The following is a 27,858-nucleotide window of genomic DNA, read 5'->3' on the forward strand; positions in this document are numbered from 1 at the left end:
CCCATACTAAGTCTAAGTCATCTGAGGTGTTCAACTCTTCACAATTGAGGCAAAATGTACTCTACATAACTTAAATAAGAATTCATTAGGCCTATTCATTAATAACTTACCATGTGAATAAAAATTAATGTAAGTTTAGATTTAAACTTAGAAATAAAATCTAAAAACTATCAAGCTATAAAAAGAAATAAAGAAGGTATTAACTTTACTTGCTGCTTGTCACTCTCTTGACATTCCAGCAAGTTACAATATATGAAATCTAAACTCCAAGATAAAGTGGAAATTTGATTGGAAAACCAATTTGATTCTTTTTTAAGTTGAATAAGTGGTTTTTAAATCAGTATTTGGCTCAAGTTGATGCAGAATTAATTAGCATTACCTCTGCAACAGGATTTAAAAAGAGTAAAGAAAAATGCCTTTCGATAGTCAAACAAAATATCCAACATAAATTCTTCCACATTTAGTCGCATCTGAAAAATAAGAATAAAGTATGCAAATTTAAGAAATAAACAACCACACTGAAGAAAAAAATTAATACGCCTTCTGAAACACTAAAAAGACAAAAATTTTGTGTGCGTTCCAAAGGACCACATATGCTACACAGCACTATGGCCCATAATCCATCTGGAAAAATATAACAACATTCAATTTACCATTTCATTGTTTTAATTTTAATAAGTAAGCACATTAATGTCACATATACTTTTTAAAAATATAAATATTTTTTAAAAGCTGTGTTTTACAATATGATATTCAAGAACACAGAGCTGACAGAGGTTGTAAAAGTAATCACCGTGTGCAAGACATTGGAAATCTGATCAAAATACTGTTATGGTGAAAGAAAAATATCTTCTTTTTAATCATTCATATTCAGCAACAGTGAAAATGCTCTACATACGCATTGGCTCTGAATAACACATCTCATGTTTCAAACCTGCCATGCTATCTATTACTGTTTTGATGATTACACAGTTCAACAGAAAAATGCATCCCACTCAGATTCTCAATAATAAGTCTGATTATGCAGATAACCTCCCAATCATAAAAGCTTTTATTTTAAGACAATTATTATGCAAATGCAGCATGGAAATCAGACTTGCTGTAATTGGGAGAAAAAGACAAGTGTAAGAACACTGCACATTTGACACTGACTGCATTTCTGGGCACTCATCTTGCACTCCCTGACTTTCTGCCTCATCTTTGAAGTGCTAGGTTAAAGTGTATTTACACTAGAAAGTTATCGACAGGCTTAATAACCTGACAGAATGATGAGTTTGAGAAAGCAAGACTTTCTAGATAAGAAATCTTTAAATATTTTCTATTTTATATGTGTCTATGACCTTCCTCGTACAGAGGGAATGTTTCATGTGCAACACCTGCAGATAGAAATAGATGTACATTTCACTCAAACCCAATCAAGTTTATCAAATATAAAATACAGACATGAAGCGAACTACGCTAGCAGCAGTGATTCTTGGGGCAGCATGTGCAAAATCCAATTTTTGCTATCTATTTACATCATGGTGGTCAGAAAAGAAATGTGCCAAAACTCCCTTTCCCATTCCACTTGAACTGGTTCCCCACGATTGAAACAAACATCTCCTGTGACATTAAGTTGTCATCAGCTTGTGTGATCCCCAGCTCACTCAACCTTTTCTTCTTCATCTGGCCCTTCTGGGTGGAGGCAGCAACGAGTTCATTTACAATTTCACAGTTGCCTTCGACGTGCTCAGAAAGGGTGGATCTTGCATAAAGCTCCATTTTGCCAGTTGCACACTGAATCAGCTCTTCTAAATCCACCCTTTCCGCTGTGCCTGCCTCCTCACTTGTGGGAATTTTAAGTGCTCTATTTTCTGGAGAAACAAACAAATTATAACAAATAAAGATAAATGTACAAAATAACCCAACAAAAAATATATATATTTCTATACTCTATTAGAGCTTTCAAGTTTTTTCTGCCAAGGATTCCTGCTGCCATCCAACTGGATTCTGCACTCTTTTCAGTAAGTATCTCAACGAACAGCTGTCTTACTCTTTGCCTCAAGGCTTTCTGACCCTCATACAGGATTACCAATTTTGAATTCTCTTCTCTTTTTATTCTAGACTCTCATTCACTCAACAGACCTTTTCGGGGTATTTACTACCTACTAAGCATGGTGTTAGGAGCTAGATGCAAAGACTAATAAGACAGCGCCACTCTTCCTAAAGGAACTCCCACTCTAGCAGCTGATGCCAGCTTTATGAGTGCTTGTTGGGGAGAATTCTAGATGGCCCCTATGATGCCCAACCCCAGTGTTACTTTCACGATTGTTAAATGGCAAAAGGATTTTGTGCATGTAATTAAGGTTGCTAATCAGCTGACTTCAAGAAAAGAAGATAATTCAGTTGTCCCTAACCTAATCATACGGGCTCTTTAAAAGCAGGGTTTTCTCTGGCTAGATGAAGAAGAGGAAAGCATGAAGAAATTCAAAACATGAGAGAGATCTGAAGCATGAGCAAAATTTGCCTTGAGGGAGGTTCTCCTAAGGAAGGTTGCTGAGATAGAGACGTTATAGGGCAAGGACTTTACAGTGGCCTCTAGAAGCTGAGAACAATCCCAGCCAATAGCAAAAAAAAATGAAGACCTCATTCCTACAACCTCAAGGAAATGGATTCTGCCAACAATAAGAATACGCATTGGCTCTGAATAACACATCTCATGTTTCAAGCAGATATTCCCCCCAGAGCTCTCCGATAAAAGCCTACTCACCTCCATTTCACCCTTGTGAGACCCTAAGTACATAATGCAGCCAAGCCCACCTGGACTTCCGACCTAAAGAACTGTGAGAAGAAAACTCACAGAGAACTGGAGTGGGTCCTGAAGGCTGACGAGGACCACTTTCCTCACTCAGGCCAATACTTAATCCCCCTGACTGAGATTTCATAGTAATCTGGGTCATGGTTTGAAAGTCATGAATTTCCTACTGAGTTAGCTCAGCTTTGCTGCCAAGAAAAACAGTTGACAGGGAGGCATTACTTCTGCCAATAAAGGAGAGAGAGAAACTCCATGATCCCCTCCAGTAAATGCAGCCTTCGAGCTGGCACACGCACTTCTCTGCCTCCATCCTTAACAAACGCCAGCAGGAACTACCTCTGCTCTCATACGCCCAGCTTTACTCTATAAATGTACAGAAAGCCGAGCATGATAAGAAGGGAACTGTGGGACCAAAGAAACCACACACCAAGGTTTTGAATGAACAGGTGAACTAGTTGACCTTGAAAGTTTCACCCTGAGAGTCTATAATGTTACAGCTTCCCCAAGCTTCTCTAGCTCCATGTCCAAGTATATGCCAGTTATCTTTGTTAAGGAGGAGAGGAAGACTCAGTTCCTTAATCAAAGTTTAATGCTGAAATAAAGTAAACTAGATCTGGTTTTTGTTTCTAAAAAATCACTAGGTATAGCATACCTTCAGTTTCATCTTGGACATTTTCCTGCAGGTCAGAGAAGATTGTAGGTTTCACCAAGACAACACCATAACCTTCATTATTATGTATGACATTATTCACCATGGATATTTTGGGAATGTCATAATGCTCATCTAAGAAGTCCTGTGACATTGAAAACAAATGTTTTAAGGAACTGTCATAGTCAACACAGCCTGATTTTAAAAATCTTCTCACTTCTTTCAGGCAATGCTAAAAATAAAGGAGAGAGCTATGCTTATTAATAAGTGGTAGCACAGTCTGAGCTCTGAGTGACACAGCATTCCTCTGTCATTTCTGCAGATCTACAGACAGCAAAGTATTCTCACAAAAGACCCTCAATCACCAACTATTGATATCAAGATGATTATTAAGATGTATATACCGTTTGTGCTTTTCAAAACCAGAAAACAATAGAACTCAACATGGGAATTTAATGAAACATAATTATTTCATAGATGAAACCATTCTAACTAACTTTCCGAAACAGGGTGTTTTAGCAGGTGTACTTACCTTAATGAGTATCCCTTCCTTGCAGTGATGGATTTCATTGTCACTCAAGGTGCACTTACTTCCAGGATATATTTCTATACCAGCACCCTACAAGTTACATTTTAAGGTATCACAATCAGTTTTTTAAAGGCAGGACTACAAGAGAAGATTTATTACAATCACTTCTGAAACCTTAACATAGTGCAAATATAAAGTGTTTTACAGAAAGTTTTACTAGATATTTCTAATCAACATTTCCATTTGCTCCATTTCCAGCAAGTTGTCTATCATTTATCAATTTCAAAAACCATACACAGATACACACACAAAACACTGGCTAAGATTTTCAACACCTGATTACTGTCCCACTCCCTTTCATTCTGGACAAGTCAGTTTTCTGATTCTGCCAAAGAAAAAGAACAAATTATTTAACAATTTTGCACTTATTTAAAATGAACATCCTCTCTGAGATAGAAAATTAGTTGGAGAACAGTATGAGTCTAGTAAAATACTGTAATATAAGGACAAAAAAAAGACCCGATATTTTTAAAAACACATCAGTTTTAAAACATCCCAGCATAACTTAAAAATCACTTCTATGAGCTAAACAATTAATGGCCTTCACTACTACACATGTTAAAATTAGCAGCCATTTCAAGTGTCTCATTTATACAAAGAAACCAGAAAGATCTACGCATGGCCCAGCTCTTTCACACTGTCCCTTGGGGCCACATGGTACCAGTTAAGAAATAGTAGTAACAGTAATAATTTATTTCCTGAAGTTATACTAAGCACTCTGGGAAGTAAAAATAATTCACTCAAATCTCTAGAGTTATGCAAGAAATCATTTTTTGGAATAATTTCATACACAATATCATACCTGAAGAAGAGTTGCTGTTAACCATTTATAACACATCTACTGCATGTATATTGAGTTGTTTTTCTAAGAGTAATATATGCCATGAGAAAACATTTATTATTAATTCCCCCTTCGGGAATACAAGAACATATATGTCCACATGGCCCACTACACACCAGTCTAACTCTCTGTGAGGTAAAAAAGGTCTGCTAATTGGGCTTTCGTCCCCAGACTGGAGGCTGAAGAAGCTGGCAATCCATAAACACCACCAGACACAGACCAGAAAAGCCTCCTGAAAAGCCTGCTCTCTCTAGCCAAAGGACCAGGCAGCCTAGACAGAAAACTTTCAGACAATTACAGCTCTACACCAGCCAAACACCAAAGATAAAAACAGTCGCCCATCCCCAGGCATGCTGGCAAATGCCAAGAGGAGAGAATCGACTTCCACCTTCCCAAGGCTGTCACCAGGCACCCCAACGTTCCCAATGGGATGGTGTCAGAGAAGGGCAAGCAAGAAGCCAGGATTTGCATGCCCACCAGCCAGTAACAAGGCCCTAGTAGCATCAGTGGAGACCACCCACTCCCACCCGTGAGAAACCAGAATTTCCACCCCCTGCCAGCAGTAGCAGCTCCCCATTCAAACTGGGTATCAGTGGAGGCTAAATGGGGAACCTGGACTTTTACATCCCTCCACCTGGCAGTAACAAGGCAGTGGCCTCCACCAAATCCCTTCCTATAGCTGTGTCCCTAAAACAGAAGATCCAGGCTCTCATAATACAGTACAAAATGTCCAGGTTTCAGCTGAAAATCACTTGCCAATACCAAGAGCCAGGAAGATGTCAAACTGAATAAGATCATCAATAGATGCCAAAACCAAGATGTCCAGAGATGCTAGAATTAGCTGACAATGATTTTAAAGCAGCCATGCTAAAAGTGCCTTAATGAGCAATTATGAACATATCTAAAACAAATGAAAAATGAAAGGCACATACAGAAATAGAAAGTCTCAGCGAAGGAACAGAAGATTTTAAAGGCCCATATGGAAATTTCAGAACTCAAAAATACCGAAATGAAAAGTCCATGGATGGGCTCACCAGCAGAAAGGAAAAGACAGAGCAAAGAATCAGTGAACTGGGAAGACAGAACAACAGAAATTACCCAATCTGAACAACAGAGAGAAAATACACTGAAAAAGAAAAGTGAATAGAGCCTCAGGGACCTGTGAGACTATAACAAACTAGCAATATCAAGAATGAAATGAGACACCAGCCCTGACCCTGCAGACATCAAAAGATTAAAGGAATACTACAAACAACTCGAAACATGTGAACTTGACAACTTAGCAGGAGAGATGTCACCCGCCTCCCCAGGCTGGTGTGAAGCTTAATGGGCTGGGTGGGAGGTGGTGCATATAGCACCTGTTACACCAGGAGCCACGGCTGCCACTGCCACCAAACAGGAAGCCCTTCACCACCGACCTGGTGCCCACTAACAGGGGCTCTGTAACCTATGAGCATATCTGTTAACTCACCTCATACGAAATAGGTCATTTGAACAGCCCTATAACTACTAAGGAAATTGAATCATAATTTTGAAACTGCCAAAAAAGAAATCTCCAGGTCCAGATGGTTTCACTGGAAAAATCTACCAAACATTTAAAGAATGCAAGCTAGTGAAGGGAATACTTCCAAATTTGTTTTATGAAGCTAATATCCCGATACCAAAACTTGACAAAGACAGTGCAAATAAAGCTTCAATATCCCTCATGAATACAGATGTAAAAACTCCTCACAAAATATTAGCTAATGTAATACAGCAATATATAAAAAAAAATACACTATGACTAAGTTGTGTTTATTCTAGGGATGCAAAACTGGTTCAAAATTTGAAAAATCAATGTAATCCACCATTTTCTTTCATTGAAAAAGAAAAATTATGTAATCATAAGAAATGATGCAGAAAAAACATCTGACAAATGTCAATACATATTCATTATACAAATTCTCACAAAACAGAACTAGAGAACTTCTTCAACTTGATAAAGAATATCTACAGGGCGCCTGGGTGGCTCAGTCAGTTAAGCATCTGCCTTTGGCTCGGTTCATGATCTCAGGGTCCTGTGATCGAGCCCCATGTCGGGCTCCTGGCTCAGTGGGGAGTCTGCTTCTCCCTCTCCCTCTGCGTCTCCCACTGCTTGTGCTCTCTCTGTCTCTCTCTCAAATGAATAAATAAAATCTTAAAAAAAAAAAAAAAAAGAATATTTACAAAAGCCTACAGTTTCCCTTGTACTTAATGGTATAATAGTGAATGCAATCTCCCTAATATCAAGAACAAGATAAGGATGTCCACCCTGACCATTCTCATTCAATGTAGTGCTGGGAGTTCTAGTCAGTGCCGTGAAGCAAAAAAAGGAAACAAAACCATACAGATCAGAAAGGAAGAAATAAAACTGTCCCTATTTGCAGAGGACATGATTGTCTACGTACAAAATCCCAAGGAGTCTACAAAAACACTCCTAGAACTAAGAAAAGTCAGGAAGGTCACAGAATATAAGACAAAAGTGAATTGTATTTCTATATAGTAGAAATGAACACATGGAATTGAAATTAAAAACAGTAGATGACTTACAATCACTTAAAAAAATGAAATATTTACATACAAATCTAACAAAACACATACAAGACTTGTATACCGAAAATCACAGAAATGCTGATGAAAGAAATCAAAGATGTAAATAAATGGGACAGACATAGAGTGTTCACAAGATTGGAAGATTCAACATAAAAAAAAAAGATGTCCAACCCCCCCCCCAAATGGATATACAGGTTTACTAGAATTCATATCACAAACTCAGCTAGATTTTTTTGGAGATAGAGATAATATTTTTCTTAAACTTTTATTGAAAAGCAAAGAAACTAGAATAGCTGAAACAATTTTGGGAAAAGAAAATAAAGTGGGAGGAATCACTCTACCAGATTTTAAGACTTTACAGTAGCAGGTATTGGTGAGGGACAGCTACACAGATCAGTGGAACAGAAAAGAGAACCCAGAAATGCGCCCACACAAATTTTCCAGATGATTTTTGACAGAGGTGCAAAACCAATTTATTGGAGGAAGGACAACCTTTTCAAGAAATGATGTGGTTACAATTGGACATCTATGAGCAAATAAATAAACCTCAACCTAAAACTCACATTTATACCAAAATTTACTCAAAAATACATCATGACTTTAAGTGTAAAATGTAAACTATAAAATTTTTAGGAAAAAAAGAGAAAATCTTTGCGATCTAAGGCTGGGCAAAGAGTTCTTACACTTAACACCAAAAACACTACCCATAAAAGGAAATATCAATAAATTGTACTTCATCAAAATTTAAAGCTTTACTCTATAAAAGCCCATGTGAAGAAAATGAAAAGACAAGCTTTGGACGAGCATAAAAATCTGCAGGGGCAGCTGGGAGGCTCAGCCCGTTTAGCACCCAACTCTTGATTCTGGCTCGGGTCATGATCCCAGGGTCCTGGGATCGAGCCCCACATCAGGCTCGCTGCTGGGTGGGAAGCTTGCTTCCTCCTCTCCCACTCCCCCTGCTTGTGTTCCCTCTCTCGCTGTGTCTCTCTCTGTCAAATAAATTTTAAAAATCTTAAAAAAAAAGGGGGGGGCAGAAGTCACAAATAGACATTTCACTGAAGAGAAGGATGGCAAGTAAGCATATGAAAAAATGTTCCATATCACGAACCACTAGGTAAATGCAAATTAAAACCATAAACCTATCAGAATGGCTAAAATTAAAACAGTAAAAATACCAAATGCTGGCGAGGATATGGAGAAACCGTATCACTCAAACATCTCTGATGGGAATGTAAAATGATTTAACATTCTTGAAATGGTGAAATAACAAAAATGGAGAAGACAGTGATTAAAGAAGTCTGAAGCAGAAGCAAGTGGATGTCGCTATCAAAAGGCAATATGCAGGATCACTGGGGTGATGGAAATACTCAGCTTGCCTGAATGGACGTTATCCTGTTGTGCTACTGTACTACAGTTTTGCAAGATGTTACAACTGGGGGAAACTAGAACAGAATACACATACAGGATCTCTCTGTATTACTTCTTACGACAACACATTATCTCAGCAATTCTCTCAAAATAAAAAGTCTAATTAAAAAACAAAAGCAACTGAGCTTCAATTGCTGCAAAATCATTTATAAAGTTAACAAACGTGCAGGGTCTAAATTTTTCAGTTATCATAGAGAAACTGAGATTTCTTATTTTTCTTCTTTATACAACTGAATCTGGCTGACTTAGTACATAAAAGTGTCTGAACTTCTTTGAAGACAGAGAATAAGAGTATGCATTTACATCTTGGTCCCACATTTTGTTTACATATTTAGGACTTAAACCTAAACTACTTCCCCAAAGGATAAGAGATTATCCTACCTTGGCACCATATAAATCTGAGTTCTTCATTAAAAATTCTGCTGATGTTCGCACCGTGACTCCTGTAGTCTCACACTGCAGCACACAGTTTTCCAGGATGGTCTTACCACGGTGAATGACTAGGAGGAACACATGCAATCAAATGCTTTAAGTAATGTGTGCTCTCCAATACTAGAAATGGCCTAGAGCTGACATTAGGTACATTAGGTGGTCTAAATATTTCTCTAGCTACCATTTAAACTTTGTTACTGGAATTACAAACTCATAATTTATAAAATAATGACTAAAATCTAAAAGCAGCATTCTTAAAAACAAATGAATGGATCTCAGAAATGCAAAATCAAGTTAAAAAGTACTTTTCATTACCAAAAAAGTATCAAAGAGTAACTTTCATGAGTATCTTGGAAGGGAGAAAAGGAGACCCAATTCAAGAAAGGGGATAGATTCTAGAAAACCAATACCAGCACAATGTGAATACAGCTGCATTGAGTCTAGGGCTAAATCGAATACAAAGAACAGACACCACAATATTGGAATGTTTAAAAGAAAAAAAGGATCACAAGGAAACCAGTATTAAACGAACAAATTTTCAAGAATACGCTGAACTATTTTTTACTTTAGAGTAAGCTTCCTAAGTCATCATGTTATGCACATAAATAATTAATCAGCCTTCCTTATACTCAAGAGTGGTTTATTAAATTGCACCTTCCAGGAAAAGTAAAGTTTTCTTTTAAAACCTGGAACAAAATAATATAGGAAATATTCAGATACTTACTCAAGATTCCTTCTACAGCATCATGCTGAATAAATTTTATGCCTGAGATTTTAATATCCACACCTGTGCAATCGACAAAAGTATCTCCTTTGCCCCTCTTTTCTATCACAATATCATCTGGTAGACCATAACCTAAGGAACAGAACAAGAGCATTTAAGATGGGTGAGGGGGAATGTCTAAACATAAAATTGCTACCATAGATTTCTCTATTTCAAATGATATGAGACCAGTCAACCAAGTTGCATTTAAATAAAATCCAATTATCTCCCCACATATCTTGTTTATTTTAAACCAGGTATACAATTTTTAATAATAACAATTCCTCAGTTTGCCCCCATATCAGGAAGACTACACTATCAACCATATCTCAGACCAGCTCGGCACTAAATTGGCTTACAAAACTGCTATATAAAAATAAATAATCCTAAATACAGCTGGTTCAAAAAGCTTTAAAGCATTTAACCCTTGTGAGTTTTTTCCCAACTCTAAAATTCTATTATTCTAATATAAATTAGGTTTAAAAAAAGCCTAAGCATTTCTCAAGATTTTCTAATTTTAGTATTCTCTTAAACAGACTGACTTAGAATCTGACAAACTGACTTAAAACCATTTTAGTCATTGAAAAAACAGGTCTACCTTGCGAACCAATAAAAAAACACTGGATCTCTACAAATCCCAAACTAATAATACAGGCCAGACCTCTGAATGGGCTTACAAAAAACTGGAGTATCAGAAAACTGGAGAAGTTGCCTGACTTTCATCATAAAACAGAAGCACATAGGCAAAGCTGTAAGACATAACTCTCGCTGTCTAAGATGAGCCTTTCCTTGAGTAAATGAAAGCAGTCACTACATTAAAGGCAAAACCAGGGAAGTCCTCTGTACTCAAAGGACACAGACAAGCCTTCAGGGACACTGGAGGAGAATGCGAGGGGACTCCTGAGTAGGGAATGCTGCCAGTGGTGGGCTCTGGATGACTGGATTATAAGCATTTTTTTTCCTGATTCTTTTTGTGTCTGCCTGGAGTTGGAACATTTTCTATAATAACCATTGTTTTTTATCACCAAAAAAATTTAAAAATAATTGTCATTTTGAGAAAAAAACAGGTTATTGCATAAATAAGCTACATATTCTTAGTAGTTTAAAACATAAAGCCATCACTTAAGTGAATATATGTTCTAAACAAGAAAGAAAACCCTACTAAAGTACTGTTAACACCCTACACACAGTAGGTGCTCAATTATATATCTCCTGTGATAAGTGTTAGCTACAGATCAGAAAAGATATCAGATAACTTTCAATCTTACTCATGAACAAGTACTCCATAAATTCACACTAGAGGTACCATAGGATTTCCCAAATTTTCAGAAACGCTGTCAGTAAATCTAGTTGTCTTTACACTTAACTATCAGAATTCTATATGGTTACTTATTACACGTTGGCAATTTCATTATTAATATCCTCACCAATCTAGGAAGAACTCTTATCCACCATACAATCTATAATAACAATGTTATTTTCACTATGCCAAAAAATAAAGCGTTTTTATTGCAGTGATTTATCCTGCAGATGTGTTATTTATACACACACATCTATTATATATCAAATATTGGAGAGGAAAAAGAACAAAAATTACATACATAAAACAAAAAAGGGGTGAGGTGATGTACTAGTGAACAGCAGGAAATTAAACTCCCAGCCTTGCTTCCATTAAGAAGTTTTGACAAGATAAAGATAAAGAACATAGCTTAAGCAGTTTGTGAACAGCTGCACAAGTCCCAAAATGATAAACGACTTTTTGCATTACAAGCTTTATGGCTAACTTGAAGCTCTTTTGGTAAATAGTTGAACAGGTGCATCTAAATTTGACATGTTATGGAAATACACAGGACCAAGATAAACAACTGCAAAGCAACCTAAATTTAGGAATCATTCTAATGTACAATAAGATTATGACTGCTAAAAAGTTCTTTTTAATAGAATCTTTCAACATAAATGTTCTCAAAAGTACACTTTGGTCAAGACATGAAGTATAGAATTTGACGTTCCGCAAGCTTTTATATATTTATTTTTTCTCTAGAGAGAGCGCGAAAGCACGAGTTGGAGAAGGACAGAGGGAGAGAGAGGGAAACAGACTCCCCACAGAGCATGAAGCCCATAGCTGGGTTTGATTCCAAGATGCTGAGATCATGACCTGAGCCAAAACCAAGAGTCAGATGCTCAACTGACTGAGCCACTTTTAAAAACCCCTCAGCAAGATTTTAAAGAATTAATAAGGGTGCCTGGGTGGTCCAGTTGGTTGGGCATCTGCCTTTGGCTCAGGTCATGATCCCAGAGTCCCGGCATCAAATCCCTGCTTGGCAGGGAGTCTGCTTCCCCCTCTGCCCCTGCCCCTGATCGTGCTCTCCCTCTCTCTCTCACTCTCTCTCTAATAAATAAATAAAGTCTTTTAAAAAAGAAAATTAAAATTAATTTAAAATAAAAAATAATTAATAAGATAAAAGACTTTTGGTCCACTTTCAAGTTGGACCAATACCTATGCAGAAATACGTTAAATTTAAAAACAAAAAACCATGCATCAACATATCCATAACATATAAGAAATAAGAGTAAGCAGGAAATAAAAAATACTAAACTCTAAAAAAATATTGCTAGGAAAATTTTTATTCTAGAAACAAGATTTCCTCTTCATAAACCACCTAAAACCTGGAAAATATACTTCTTCCTAACAGTCTCTTTTTCTCTATGTGCTTGTTTTCCCAACACATACAAAGAATCATATCTCAAATTGCTCAAATGTTGAGTCAATCTCCTATACACTTTAAATACTTTTAATATTTTAAGGCAACTCATTTGAAATCAAATGGATTAAATCATACTCTCGGAGCTTCAACAAGATCAGTGACTTACTGTTTTCTTAAGCGCATCACGGAAGAGAGTTTGGTTGCATGATATTCCAGACTCACCTTCCAACTCAATGGAATCAGCAATGGCGAATGTGCCATGTACCATGTAATGGCCCGGACAAACGATCACAGTGTCACCTTCATAGCAGGCATTTATAGCAGACAACGGATCACTATGGAACTAGAAAACAACAACAGATTGCAAATATACACCCCCAAAATGGCAACCTACATATCACTCCAGGTACTCTCGTGCTTCACTTTATAAAGGGAGCCAAAACTGCATGCTTAAATATCTCCTCATGAGTAACACATGCTTGGTAATTTACTAAAGCTGATGAAAGGCAGGGCTCTCACTACCACCCATTTCCCAAAAAAAAACAACTATGGTAAGCTCCTGTGAACACTTTGTAGAATTCAGGAAATTCTGGAGTGAATTAGAAGAAGAAAAGCAACCTGAAGCAAAAAAACTCTTTTTACCTGAATTTCTGTTTCCTCCTTACAAGGCTCCTGACAAAGTCTGTCCCTGAGCAGAGACCGCAGCAGGCCAGTCATCATGGTGGAGGAGACCACATGCATGACCTTCTGACCATTTGGACGAATGCCCTTTGCTTGAATATTCGAATTCTTCTGATAACCAAACACGTATCTTAGAGAAACCAACAGACCTATCAGTTCTTAGTAAGATAGCTGGTTAGAAAAGATGCCAGCCAACTAAGAATAATAAAGACAAACATACCTCAACAAAGGATTCTCAATGAGTTTTAGCTTTTGTTTCAACTGTTCAATCTCTGAATACAATTTTAACCCTTCAACCATGGAGATGTTTTCCTGCTCGGAATCGGAGTTACAATTTGACAAACTGCTTCTCAGATTTAAAAATGTCCTGTAACTCTCCTCACATTGGGACAGCAGATTGCGGTAATCAACAATAAGTCCTGAAGGAACTCGGTCTTCGAGGATGTCATAATGCCTGAAAGTTTAAAAGAAGATTGAAATCCACTGCCTTTCAAGAGAAAGACAATTATCATATGGTTTCACTCATTTATGGAACATAAGTAGGAAGATTGGTAGGAGAAGAAAGGGAAGACGAAAGGGGGGGTAAACAGAAGGGGGAATGAACCCTGAGAGACTATGGATTCTGGGAAACAAACTGAGGGCTTCAGAGGGGAGGTGGGTGGGGGAATGGGATAGGCCAGTGATGGGTATTAAGGAGGGCACATGTTGCATGGTGCACTGGGTGTTATATGCAAGTAATGAATCATGGAACTTTACATCAAAAACTGGGGGGTGTACTGTATGGTGACTAACATAATATAATAAAAAAATATATATTATTAAATTAAAAAAAAATCCACTGCCTTTCTGACACATTTTCCTATCATTAAAACAGCCCATTTAGTCCTCAAAGACCAGGAAGAAAAGCATTTTATCTCACGTAACTCAGGTACTTGTAAAGTCTTTCTGAATAGCAATCTATTATAAGTAGAAGCTATTGAAAGTTTTAAGGACCACTTAGTTAAGGTCACTAACTTCTCCTGTTTTGAGGAGTTGCTGGGTTTTGTCCTTAGATCCAAGCATTTGTGCTTTAGCAACACTGAAAGTTCATGTTTAACCACTTGTAATCATTATTTAATAAAAAATTATGTTCTCATATATTAGATTCAAAATCTTTTTTTTTTTTAAGATTTTATTTATTGGAGCACCTGGGTGGCTCAGTTAGGCATCTGCCTTCCACTCGGTCATGATCCCAGGGTCTTGGGATTGAGACCCGCATCAGGCTTCTTGCTCAGCCAGGATCCTGCTTCTCCCTCTCCTCTGCCTCTGTCCCTCCTCCAACTCGTGCTCTCTCTCTTTCTCAGAATAAATAAATAAACAAAATATTTTTTAATAATTTAAAAAAAATTTTTAAATAAAGATTTTATCTATTTAACAGAGAGAGACACAGCAAGAGAGGGCACACAAGCAGGAGGAGTGGAGAGGGAGAAGTGGGCTCCCTGCTGAGCAGTAAGCCAGATGCAGGGCTTGATCCCAGTACCCTGAAATCATGACCTGAGCGGAAGGCGGACGCTTAACAACTGAGCCACCCAGGCGCCTTAGAATCAAAATCTTAATAAGCAGATGTCAAATGGGGTGCCTAGGTGGCTCAGTCGTTAAGCGTCTGCCTTCGGCTCAGGGCGAGATCCTGGAGTCCTGGGATCGAGCCCCACATCAGGCTCCTCCGCTGGGAGCCTGCTTCCTCCTCTCCCACTCCCCCTGCCTGTGTTCCCTCTCTCGCTGCCTGTCTCCATCTCTGTCAAATAAATAAATAAAATCTTTAAAAAAAAAAAAAAAGCAGATGTCAGAGGGCAATCTGGGGATGTGGGGCAGAGGGGAGGGAAGTATCCCAACAGTTTCATAACAATGTTGAAGATTACCATATTTATAAGATCAAAAATTAAAAATGATTCAAGCATTGGCTTTACTCCTTCCTCACATTTAAAGCACTACAGCTCAAAATTATGCTGAATATTCCCTTAGGAAGAATATTAGAGTATGTTTCAAAAACATAAGCCTTTGAGATTCTCAGAAAAAAAATATAAAGCTGCCACTACTAAACTAGAGAGTGATTAAAACAAAATAACCTTGTATTGGACAACCTTATTGGCACTTAAAATTTATTATTAGTTTATATACCTTCCCAAATATATAGACAGAGCAAAAAGTATCTCTAGATGTAATAAGATAATTTATGAATTTAGTACAATCACGTTAATGGATGTGAAATTAATGGATTTGAAAATAAACTGCAATATTATTGTCATTACCTGTAGTTTTAAAATAATTGCTTTATTTCTCAGCTAAAAGTACATTGACTAGCTATGCCTGAGGCCAGTTTTTCAACCTCGGCTGCATATTAGAATCACTGGGGAGCTTTTAAAAATACAAATGCTCAGGTCCCCATTCAGACCAATTAAATTGGTCTCTAGAAGTAGAGAGGTTTGTTTTTTAAGTCCCTTGGCGAGTCTGATGTGCAAAGTTGAAAACTATTGCCTTAGATGATGTTTTTTCAACTTAGTCATGCTCTAAATAAGATCGGGGGGAAAAAACAGAACCACATCCTAAACAAATTTACATGAAATTACAGTTAACATTCAAACACTATTTAAAATGAATAAAAAATAATTTTTTCCCCACTTTTCAAGTAAATGAATTAGGTGAGCTTGAAAAGCATGGATTTTGTCTGCTTTGGCTAATCCATACTCATTTAAAGATATTCTAGAAATCCACTTTGCAAACAAAAAATTGGGAACCAAACCACTTGCTTGGTCAGGTCTATTAAGTTATGAAGATTAAGACTCAAATTTTAAAGTAAGTTTCTTAGCATTTCCAATATCCATGCCAATCCGCTTGTTTCTTCTCATTAAAGTGATACTTTGTGGTCTGGAAGCAATGAACAAACATCTGTGTCTCAGACCCATAAGCTTTGAAGCACAGTGTTTTGAATTAAAAAGGAAGAACATCTACCTCACAGGGAAAAATCAAGACAATATGGTTTGGTTCCCTTTAAATCCTGTCTGTTGAAAACACGCTATCTTTGCCCAGGGACCTTTTCTAAAGAGTCTGCCTACATTTGATAACATTCCAGTTTTCCCATCAAGTACCATAGTTTCTTCTCCATAGCTGAAAACAATTCCTCCCTTATGCTTTCCTATCTGCCAGTGATGTACAAGGTATGTATGTAAATCATTTCTTGTTGTTTGAACATGTAAAGCTGTCAAATCAGAATACAGTCCTTTCCAAGATCAAATTTGCTGGATACAAAATATTCACCTACCATTACGTTTCACTTCAATCAAAACCGATCACTGCTTTCTAAGAGCAAGCGTACCAAAACTAGAAAATATGCAAGCTTATTGAAATCCTGGCATTTTATTGACTATACTATGGGAAAATAGGAAATACACAATGGAAAAGTTGGAAAGGCTAAATAGAAATCACACATAATTCTAAATCAGGTAGAACCATTAACCAGACTTTTCACATATTTTTTTACTTATTATTTACTATATAAACCAAGAGAAAGTTACTAAATCTAATTGGATTCCACAAAAATGTAAAGGGTTACTACCTTATGTAACCAAATCATCTTTCACACAGGGGGAAAAAAATTACCTTCTACAATATTTTTTTGAGTGCAAGTTCTAATTTTATTCTTATTGCAGCACTGCCTTTAAATTACTGCTTACGAATACAAGAAAAACTACCTGGTCTTAGAGTGTCATCTAGTGGAAATCTGAATGCCACATTTAACAAAATCAGTGCAGAACGACTACACGGATTGCATAAGGTATTTTGTAATGTAAACATTTTTCCCTATTAAAATATGACAAATTAGAAAAAGAATGTGTTTCAGTATTTAGGAAATTTTTATGCACCACCAATATTAACTGTTTAGTATTTTCATCCATTTGTCAAATAAGATTCAAGGGCAAGAACTCGACAAAACACCCTGAAATAATTCTGTTAGTTTAACCTAGTGTGTTTTACTGTAGGAACTTAGAATAAAGCCAAATGTTCTTTAAAGTACTCTTTTGAAAAATTAAAGCAGAAGAAGTCTATAATTCAACTAATTTCACTATTTTTCAAACAACTGTCTTGGAATTTAACACAGGGGTTTGTTTTTTTTTTAACACGTTAGCTCAACTGAGTTTTACTTAGACTTACAAAACAGTTAGCTGTTTAAGTTCAACGTCCCTGAACTCTGCTGCTACTCAGTTTATAAACTAAAAGTAGGTTTCTCTGTACTCGTACAAGCTTCATTTAATAACTTCTCAATGGGTTATACTATTCGTATGGTGGCCTGTTCTGTGTGTGGGCCCCAGATGGGTAAAACTAAACCACGGACAGCTGTTTCTCCAACACGTACAAGGTCACTAATAAATACTTACAATCTCAATCGAGGCTCAACACATCTGACAAAATAATCATACTCATCCTCCTCTTCTTCATCCCAGCTCCTCCAAATGTTTTGATAGAAAAACCTGAAAAGGAAATTCATATCATTCAAATTCAATCACTGGGTCAGTGTTAGGGTTCTGGAGGGGTGCAAACTACAGAGTAAATCGAAACGACTGTATCAGCTACAGTAGAGAATGTTACATAAATTCTAGACTTAACAGTCATGAGTTATAGAACTTCTATGGATTGGCTGAAGAAATTTTTCTACAACACTGGTTCAATGATGATCTTTAATTAGAACTATTTATTGGGGTGATTGGGTGGCTCAGTTGGTTGAGTATCTGTCTTCAGCTCGGGTCATGATCCCAGAGTCCTGGGATCGAGTCCCAGGTCAACTAAGTGGAGAGTCTGCTTCTCCCTCTCCCTCTGTCCCTCTCCCCACCAGCTCATGCTCTAAATAAATAAATAAATTAATTAATTAAATAAAAGAAAAGGAAGATTTATCGACCATCTATAATTGGGTGGATGGTAAGTATCATTTGTTAAGAGAGAAAAGACTGGGAGAGAAATAGGTTTAGGTTAAAAACAGAGTTGTTTTCTGCATGTTTGAATTGAGATGCCTATCTGACCTCCAAGTGGATAATGTCAAGAGTGACGATAAATATACAAGCCTAGAGCCCAAGGGAAAGGTCAGGGCTAAAGACCTAAACCTGGCAGTTGTCAGTGTATTGACTGCATGAAAACAACAGATGAGATCATCTGGGGGCATGATATAAAGCAGCAGTTCTCAGACCTGGCTGCATGCTAGAGTCCCCCTTGGAAGCTTTTAAAAATTGGTTCCCAAACCTATTCCAGACCAATAAATCAGAATCTTTGGGGGAGGCAGGGGTTAGATAGAGAATCCAATTTTTTTAAACCTCTCCAAGTGATTTAACAAATTTTTATTATGGAAAATTTCAAACATATACAAAAGCAAAGAGTATCATGAATACCATGTATGCATCACCCAGCTTCAACAATTACCAATGCATAGGCGATCTTATTTCATTTCTACCCTACCCATCCTTACTCCTCTGCTCCCCACCCCCACCATCCCGACACTGGTTTACTTTAAAGCAAATGTCAAACATATAACATCATTCACAAATTTTAGTATGTAGCTCTAAAATAAATCTTTATATAAGAAAATATTATAATTCCTTAACATCCAAGTATCTAGTTAGTGTTAAATTTTCCCTGTTTGTCTCTTCTGCCATTGTTGTTGTTTTATCATTGCCTTGTTCAAATAAGGATCCCAACAAGGGTCAACCCTTGCATTTAATTAAATCACTTCTATTCTATAGATTATCCCTCCTTCCTTTTCTCCTTGCAATTTATTTAACAGTTTTTCACACTCTGAATTTTATTGATTGCATCCTCATGGGGTCATTTAACATGTTCTTCTGTTGTCTTTTACTTCTGGTAAACAGAGAGTAAGATCTAAAGGCTTGATAAGCTTTAGGAAAAATTTTTTTTTGGCAAGGATACTTAAAAGGAGACACAATGTACTTCCATCAGGAAGTGTATGAGACCTGGTCATCTCTTCCGATGATGTGCTTAAGAAACCACTGGATTCAGGTTTCTCAGCCTGATCCACCCACTACAAAGTTCCCTGTGAGTTTGTAACCAGTGGTTGTGGTGGCAAATCATGACCATTGCCTCGAATCTTTATTTTCTTTATTACAGGTTATAAAATACTAATATTCTGATCCTATCATTCTTTCTTCATGTATTAGTTGGAATACTCCTATAAAAAACAATTCCCAGGTGATTCTAATGTGCTTCCAAGGCTGATTAAAGAGACAGAAGGGTAGCTAGCCTAAGACGGATCCCTGGGTAACTCCAACATTTTAAAGTCTTGAACAAGAGAGGAACAGCAGGCCAAGGTGACTAAGAAGAGGGGAGGAGAGTGTGTTAAGAAGATGGGAATGATCAAATAGCTAGAATGCAACCAAGAGGGACAGCAAGATAAGGGCAGAGATGAGATGATGGGGAAGGAGGACATCAGCACAATTTCAGGGGCACTGTGCGTCAGTGGAAGCATTACTGGAATGCCAAGTGCAGCCTGAGACTACACAGAACTTGGTCAACAAGTTCTGCTGTGAAAAGGATCAGTGAAATGAAGCCATCTCTTAATCTTTGTAGATTGGACTGCCAGTCTCTTCATCCTCTAGAGTCATCTTTTTTGTTGTTGTTTGGCTTTTTTTTTTAAGATTTTTTTTTTTTTTTGAGAGGGAGAGAGAGGGAGAGCACAAGAGCAGGCGGAGGGAGAAGCAGACTCCCTGCTGAGGAGGGAGACCAACGCAGAGCTCGATCCCAGGACTCCCAGATCATGACTTGAGCTGAAGGGAGACACTTAAAAGACTGAGCCACCCAAGTGCCCCCTCTAGACTCATCTTAAAAAAAAAAAAAAAAATGAACCCGAGCATGCCTTTACTCAATAAAAAAAACTGCTGGCTCCTGCCCTCAGAATGAAGTTCAAAATCCCGAGCATGGCGGTATTCCATGGGTTCACAATCTGGCTTAGAGCACATCTCTGGCCTCAGCCCTCCTACATGCAAACTCCCATTTCACAAGCTCTTCAGACCTCCAGGCGTCATGCTGGTCAGGCTGTCCGTCCTCTCCACCTGGCTTCTACTTACATGTCTAGACCCAGCTCAAGTAGTAAGCTCATCAGCACCGTACTGGACATTCATACGTCATTCACACCAGCACCTCCTCCGGTGTTCATTCCCTCAAGACAGAAACCTTGATTTCTGCCATATCCACTCGGATCTCCTCATCCCCCAGATCCACTCCACCACCAAGTCCCAGCCATCCTACCTCCTCAGGAAGCCTCCGTGTCTCTCCATACCTCACTCCAGTCCACTCTCTTGCCCCTAACCTGGTCTTCCTAGTCCATCTCCCTGCATTTGTTTTCTACGCAGCAGCCAGAACGAACGTTTTAAAATACAAAGTTGATCCTATCGACCTTTGAATAAAAACGTTTCGGTGCTTCCCCAGTGCCCTTAAAGACAAAAATGACTAACTGGCTGACAAAGCCCTACGTCTTCTGACTCCTGACAACCTCTAAGCTGGCTTCCTCAGCCTCCCCCATTTCTGCCTGTGTTCCAGCCACGCTGGCCTTTCAGCGCCTTCAATTCACTCAGCTCCTGAACCTGTTCCCTCCTCACCCCTGCCACGGCCCCTCTCACCTAGCCAACACTCAGACCCAGGTTCAAATGCCATTTCCTCAGGAGACAGCCATGTAACAGCCACCTGACCTAGTCTTAGAACATTCTACCTCTTCACTGCACTCACTGCAGTTTCCAGCCACATATACACCTTTGTGGGGTTAAGAGTCATCTCCACCTTTAGACTGATAGCCCCCTGGTGATGGTGATTGAGTCAGTGTCATGCACCAGTCAAATCTCCCCTTCAACTCGGGACACAGCACTGGAATATTCATTGAATAAATAAATGAGAACCTGCATAATTGGAACTTTTCTGGGTATTGACCAGAATCTGAGTCCTCAAAATGACTTTAGCTAGGCTCACCTTCAAATAATACCACTACTAATTCTAAATACTAGTCTGTCTTCCACCTTCAATACCCCTAGAGATTGGCTCCCTGATTCTTAATTTCCTAAACTCGCCAATTATCCCTTTCCCTTCAACTGTTTCAATTGGCAGATTTTTTTCAAGTGAGAGAAACATAAGAGAATTATTCTGGTTCTGGGCAGAAGCCGGTTCTTTAGATTTGTATTGCTTGGCCTAATACTGAACATACAGGGTTAAAAGCTCTTGCATAGAATTAGAAATTTTCCATAAGGTCTTGGAAGCAGGGCCCAAAACACCCTGCTTCTTTGTAAACCATTCAAATTAAGCTCAGCAAAACCAGGTTAACCCACTAATGGTATAAAAACTGAAAACTACAAGACACTATGCCACACTATTAACATGATCATTAAATTATCCAGTCTCCCAGTTCCTAGAGGAATAGAAGTGCATTTTTAAATAGACAAAAATCAGCCTTCCTTAGTGAATATACTTATAACACAGAAGATCCAAAAAAGCTATCTGTATCAGGAACTATCTGACAAAAGACTTATCTGATGATAGTTATCAGAGGGAAGATGGTTGGGGGGATGGGTGAAGTAGGTGATGGGGACTAAGGAGGGCACTTGTCATGATGAGCACGGGGTGATGTATGGAAGTGCTGAATCCCTACATTGTACACCTGGAACTAATATAACACTGTATGTTACCTATACTGTAATCAAAATTTAAAAAAAAACAAAAACGCATACCACTTGATCCAGGTAGGAGCTTTCCTCCTCACTGAAAGGACAAAGAGTGCACATGTTCAAGGGGAAATCAAGAATGCCAGAAAAGGTTGAAAGGCATGAACATATCCCCGAAGGATCCTGGAAATGACCTAAGAAGACATCTTCTTTGGGCAGATACATTCTTGGAAAAAAAAAAAAAATGCGTGCCTTGTTGGTGCACAAGACATGGTGTAACATCTCCCTCACTTTCTCTCCTTTCCTCATATTCAAGTACATCAACCATAAGCCTTAGCATCCAGAACTTTTAACAGTTTCTCAACATATGCAAACCAAATGAAGAATCCTCTACCTTTCGTTAACATTTGGGGACACTGAATGAAAGCCATACAGGAATTCTTTGTATTTTTTTCAATTTTTCCATAAGTCTGAAATTATCTCAAAATGAAAATTGTAAATGCTTTTTAAATCTTTTTAACTTAAAAAAGAGTCCCCTATCTTTGAATATTTTAAAATACTACAAAGACCAACTTTACAGTATGAGTTTTAAATCTGGGTATATAACACAGACCAGAATTACTGCATTTCATCCAAAGTTTCCCACCACGGGGTTATTTTTATCAACTCTTCTCTCTTCCTACCTGACATGCTCAATTGCAAGGGCCGTCTGGTCAAATACTCCAGAATCATCAAACACCACCCACAGCTCCTGCAGGGGCAACCGATGTTCCTTCAGATCGAGGAGCTCATTCATACACTCCAAGTTAAAAGAGCTCACTTGAGATTCACAGAGGTATGGGTCGGCAAGCCTCACCACTGCCTTCAAGGCTGCAAAGTCCACATCTGTGACCTGAAATTTAAAATAATGTGACTTACATGGAAATCAAAATTAAGATACATACAAAACACTACTACTAGCCTGATTTTTTTTATGCATGTAATGGGAACAGGGAGCCTTCTTCCATAATATAAAAAATAAACAAGAAGGGCCTGGCTCTTACCCAAATGGAGCTTACATTGTAATTGAGGAGACAAACAAACAGGACTGTGATGAGCAAGTGACAAGGTATAACCAGGAGGGGTGGTGGCCTGGTTTTGCTGGGGTGGTCGAGGGAAGTCACTTCTTAGCTGTGATGTACAGGATGAAAGGGAAGCAGCCATCTGAAGAGCAGGAAGGTGAAAAGGCCCTGTGGCAGAGAAAAACTTGGCTGCGGGAGCAGCAGACAGGCAGTATTTCTTGCTGGAACCAAAGGAAAGAAATGGGCGGGGGAGGGGCAGCAGGACATGAGGTGAGAGAAAAGGGCAAAGAGATCAGGACGGAAAGAGCAACGGAAGGAGCTTGGATTTTGTGTTCTCTAGACAATGAGAAGCCACAAAGCCAACACCAGGGCTTTGGTAAACGCAATGCATTAGAGGTTTTAAGCAGAGGAATGACACATTTCTCTTTTAAAACAATGACTTTGACATGACTTGACAACTATTAGAGATCAGGGCGGAGGTGGGGGGGTCAGACGTGGACGGACAACACAGCCGATGACAACACTATCGTAACCAAATTAATAGGCCTTTACTGCAACCAAAGATATTAACATAATACAAAATTTAAGTCACCAGGAACAGCTGCAACCCACTGCCTCGTCTATAATCACTGCAGTAAATGATGTCATTTTCTAAAATAGCTGCAGCAACAACTTGTATTCTCACTCCCTTGTTTAACATTTTAGGTTAACAGGGCTTTCTGTGGTCCAGTTAACAAACACCGAGAAAAATTCTCAGCTGTGATTAGAGTGTGAATTTAGTGTAAAAGGCCCAGTCGGGTGAAAAATAAGATTGTTTTTACTTTTGACAATGGGACACATTATCGAGAGATTAACCACATATCTACAAATTTGTTAGGCAAAAAAAAGGCCAGTTTTAAAATGCCTGTTGGTTTGAGCTACTTAATGGGCTACAACTAAGAAGGTAAAAAATTAATTGAAACTCCGCTGACTTCATAATGAGGCCTCTTTCTTTTTTAAATGGTCTCAAACATCTCCTCCACTTGATAGGTTTAGAGTCCGTTTCCCCTTGTCAAAGGACACTGGAACTTTAACCGCCTCAATTCCCTGGTAGCTCCTCCTTGGCTGCGTTTAGAATTTGCGGAACACTTCATACACCATGACAATTAGATGTGAAAAAACATGCTATTTTCAATCAGCTCATAAACTTTAATTAAAAATAAGCACTTTGGCTGTAACAGTCTGAAGGAAAGTGCTCTTAGCTAGAGACAAATGTCTTAACAACAGAATTAAATTTACCTCAACCAGCACCTCAAACACATTAGTGTGCCAGACTGCCCGCCATCCAGATGGTTCAAGGACCTTCTCCAAGAACTCAGCCGTGAATTCTCTTACTTCAGAGGCCTTGCAGTCAGCTACAAACAAATTAAACACAATAAGAATTGAGACTGCATAATGCAGAGAAAAGTTAATAAATCCCCTTTCTCAGAACCAACTAGCAATCTGGTGGATGGAGACAGACAATCTACTTGTAAACCGAAAAGATAAAAGCAGCAAAAAAAAAAAAAAAAAAACCCAAAACAAACAAACAAACAAACAAAAACTACTCACCTAAAATGTAATCTTGATAAGCTCTGAATCGCTCAAAGAACAAAAGTTGACTTGTCTGGAATATTTCTGGGAAATGAGTCTTTCCTTCAGGCACAAAACTTGGTAAACTAGAACCTGGCTTATCATGATTGCTACAATCACTGCATGAATCTTCATCTTGCAACAGACCTAAAAGAACAAAGAAAATAAGCAGGCTTAACTATCCTGGACCCTTCCAGTGCTTCTAGACTGCTTCTAATTTCATATCCTTGCTTAGAAATTCCAAACAAAATACAAACAAGGATCGGGGCGTGATGCTTTATTTACCTTTATCACTGTCAGAAGAAATCAGTTTTCCAAACTTGAAAATATCTCAAAATCCAAGTTCTACTTTGAAACAATAAGAACCTAAAATCTTTCACAGGTTAGGTCTTTGTTGTTCTGTGAAGTTTTACAGGGAGGCAGAGAAAAAGGGTTTTTTGATTCACTGGAAATCACTAAAGATCTCCTTCAAAGGATAGAGCTATGATTCTTACTATAGCTAGCAACTTACCATGGTCAAATACCTTACAGTTGTTTTTTTCCCAAAACAATTCCATAAAGCTGCATTAAAGTTAGGACTTGGTTTCCTATATTCCTTCACAAATGAGCTGAAGCCTCCCTTTATTTTCTGCAATATCAGTCTGTCAATGGCCCCTCAATAAACAGGGATGAGAGATTCTTAATAATGCATAAGGTTCACTTCACTATAGTTACTTCACTAAAGGTTCCTCCTCACTAAGTTCAGTGACTGCGTCTAAAGAAAGGATTAGAAAATGCTAATCACATTAGGTTTGGGCTGTATGCAATTATGTTTCATAAGGCGTGACTTGGTCAGTTGCATATCTAATTCTGTATAATACGATGTTTTTAATAGACAAAACAACTACTAAATAAACAATGCTGAGGGTAGAATTTAAGCTGGCAAAATAGTTTCCACAGGTTGTTTCAGGAAGGATATCTGAGACTGTTATTAACAGCAATCTTTCTCTCCACCACAGCCCACCCCACTGCCCCCTACTCCTCCTATTTCACCTTCCTTTGACTTCTTTGTCTCTATTCAGGCCACCAGAACTACCTGACCCCACAAATGACCCACAGCGTACTCAAGTCTACTGCTCACAAAAGCCGACACACATGAGCCTCAGACGACATCAATACCTCACTAGCTGTGTGGCAATCTCTCTGCGCCTCAGTTTCCTCTTTTATAGAGGGAAGATGAAAATAGCATGACTATTTCAATTATATTAATTAAATAACTCACCTGTTAATCACAACAGTACCCATCAAATAGTATATATAAATGTTTATTAAAGAAATAATACCTTCTCCTCACACCCATTAGGATAGCTATTATCAAAAAACAACAAGAAAAACTATCGAGGAAACAAGTGTTGGTGAGGATGTGGAAAAACAGGAACTCTTGTACACGGCTGTAGGCATGGAAAATGGTACAGGGCTATGGAGAACAGGACGGTGGTCCCCCCAAAATTTAAAAGTAGAATTGCCGTATGACCCAGCAATTCCACTTCTGAGTATATATCCAAAAGAACTGAAAGCAGGATCTCCAAAAGACATTTGTACACCCGTGTTCACAGCAGCATTATTTGCATGTAGCTAAAAGGTGGGAGCAACCCAAGTGTCCAAAAATGGATGAATGGATAAGCAAAAGGTGATATCTACATGCAAAGGAATATTATTCAACCTTAAAAAGGAAAGAAATGCTGACACCTGCTACATCATGGATGAACCCTGAGGACGTGATGCTAAATGAAATAAGCCAGTCACAGGAAGACAAATACTGTAAAAATTCACTGAGATGAGGTACTTAGAGTAGTCAAAGTCATAGAGACAGAAAGTATAATGCTGGTAGCCAGGGGCTGGGAGAGGGGAGGATGGGGAGTTATCGTCTAATAGGTACAGAGTTTCAGTTTACAAGATGAAAGAGTTAGGGGGATGGATGGTGATGACAGCTGCACAACAGTGTGAATACATTTAATACCCTGAACTAGACAGTTAAAAATGGTTAAGATGGTATAAGATGGTAAACTTTATGTGTATTTTAACACAATATAAAAAAGCAAAGAGTACCTTACTTCAGCACAATTCTTTACAGCCACTTTGAAAGTACTACTTTTCACACATTATTTCAATTCATCTTCAACATGCTGTGGGACCCCTGGCTCTGGAGAACTAAGGCCAAATTTTGCCAGTTTACAAGAGGGATTAGTAGTGGAATTAAGTCACACATATGTTTTCTCCCTTTGCCAGAACTACACAATCTCCCTTTGCTGGCACTACATAATCCAGCTGAAAATGTTAAAGGAAAAGTCTGAACAGCTTAAAATATCAGGAAAAAAGTCATAACGGAATCTCCAAAAAGAGGTAGACAGGACTGAAAATTACACTAGGGCTCTATTCTTAGACTCGGTCCCATCCTGGCTCCCCTAACTTTGGGCGTGTCACCGACCCTCCGTGCTCAGGGCAGCTACTGAGGCCAAGAGTTCACGTTTCTTCTTTTGGGAAAGGGTTCATGATCTCTTCTGAGATTGAGATGAGAAAGAGGAGACGTCTCTGCACAGATGAACGCTCAAAAAAAACCCCGGAAGCCCACCCAGGCATCCAGGTTGGAAATCCCTGAGCCGGCCCAACCCCCTCCAGTCTCAAGGAAGCTGAAGCCAGAGGAGGCGAGGAGGAGGGGATATGTCCCGGGTACCTCCCGACTTTGACTTTCTGAGAAGGGGTCGGAGCCTCTCGCTGTCACCGCCGCCACCCTGGCCCGCCGGGTCCGGAAGGCCTGTAAGACCCAGGCGCCCTCGGAGGGTCCCGACGTCCCAAGCCACCGCGGACACGGTCCGCTGCCAGGAGGCGGCTGGCTCCTCGGGCCCGACAAGACGGGCGCTCACCTTTCTCCAGAGGCGCTGGCTCCTCCTCGACCGCCCAGCCCGTGCGCTCCGGCTGCGGAGTCATAGTCTGCGACCCCAGCCCGCCACCCGCCAGCAATCCGTCAGCCATTTCAAATTTCCGCGGGCAGCCGCCTAGCTGGGAACAA

At 38.8% G+C, this 27,858-nt stretch overlaps 1 protein-coding gene across 1 annotated transcript; it reads right to left on the reverse strand.

The window, feature by feature from the left end:
• Positions 1-633: 633 nt before the first annotated feature.
• Positions 634-27,858, reverse strand: SHCBP1 (SHC binding and spindle associated 1). Its single transcript, XM_002913393.4, has 13 exons — positions 27,713-27,858; positions 24,789-24,956; positions 24,477-24,592; positions 22,821-23,029; positions 17,866-17,958; positions 13,674-13,907; positions 13,415-13,583; positions 12,995-13,115; positions 10,029-10,160; positions 9,254-9,372; positions 3,976-4,062; positions 3,447-3,588; positions 634-1,853 (listed from the first exon to the last, which is right to left on the reverse strand). Exons 1-13 carry the CDS (start codon positions 27,819-27,821, stop codon positions 1,528-1,530), a joined length of 2,025 nt encoding a protein of 674 aa, XP_002913439.1. The 5' UTR covers positions 27,822-27,858; the 3' UTR covers positions 634-1,527.

Source organism: Ailuropoda melanoleuca, chromosome 12, assembly GCF_002007445.2.
Source record: "Ailuropoda melanoleuca isolate Jingjing chromosome 12, ASM200744v2, whole genome shotgun sequence".
Lineage (NCBI taxonomy): Eukaryota > Metazoa > Chordata > Mammalia > Carnivora > Ursidae > Ailuropoda > Ailuropoda melanoleuca.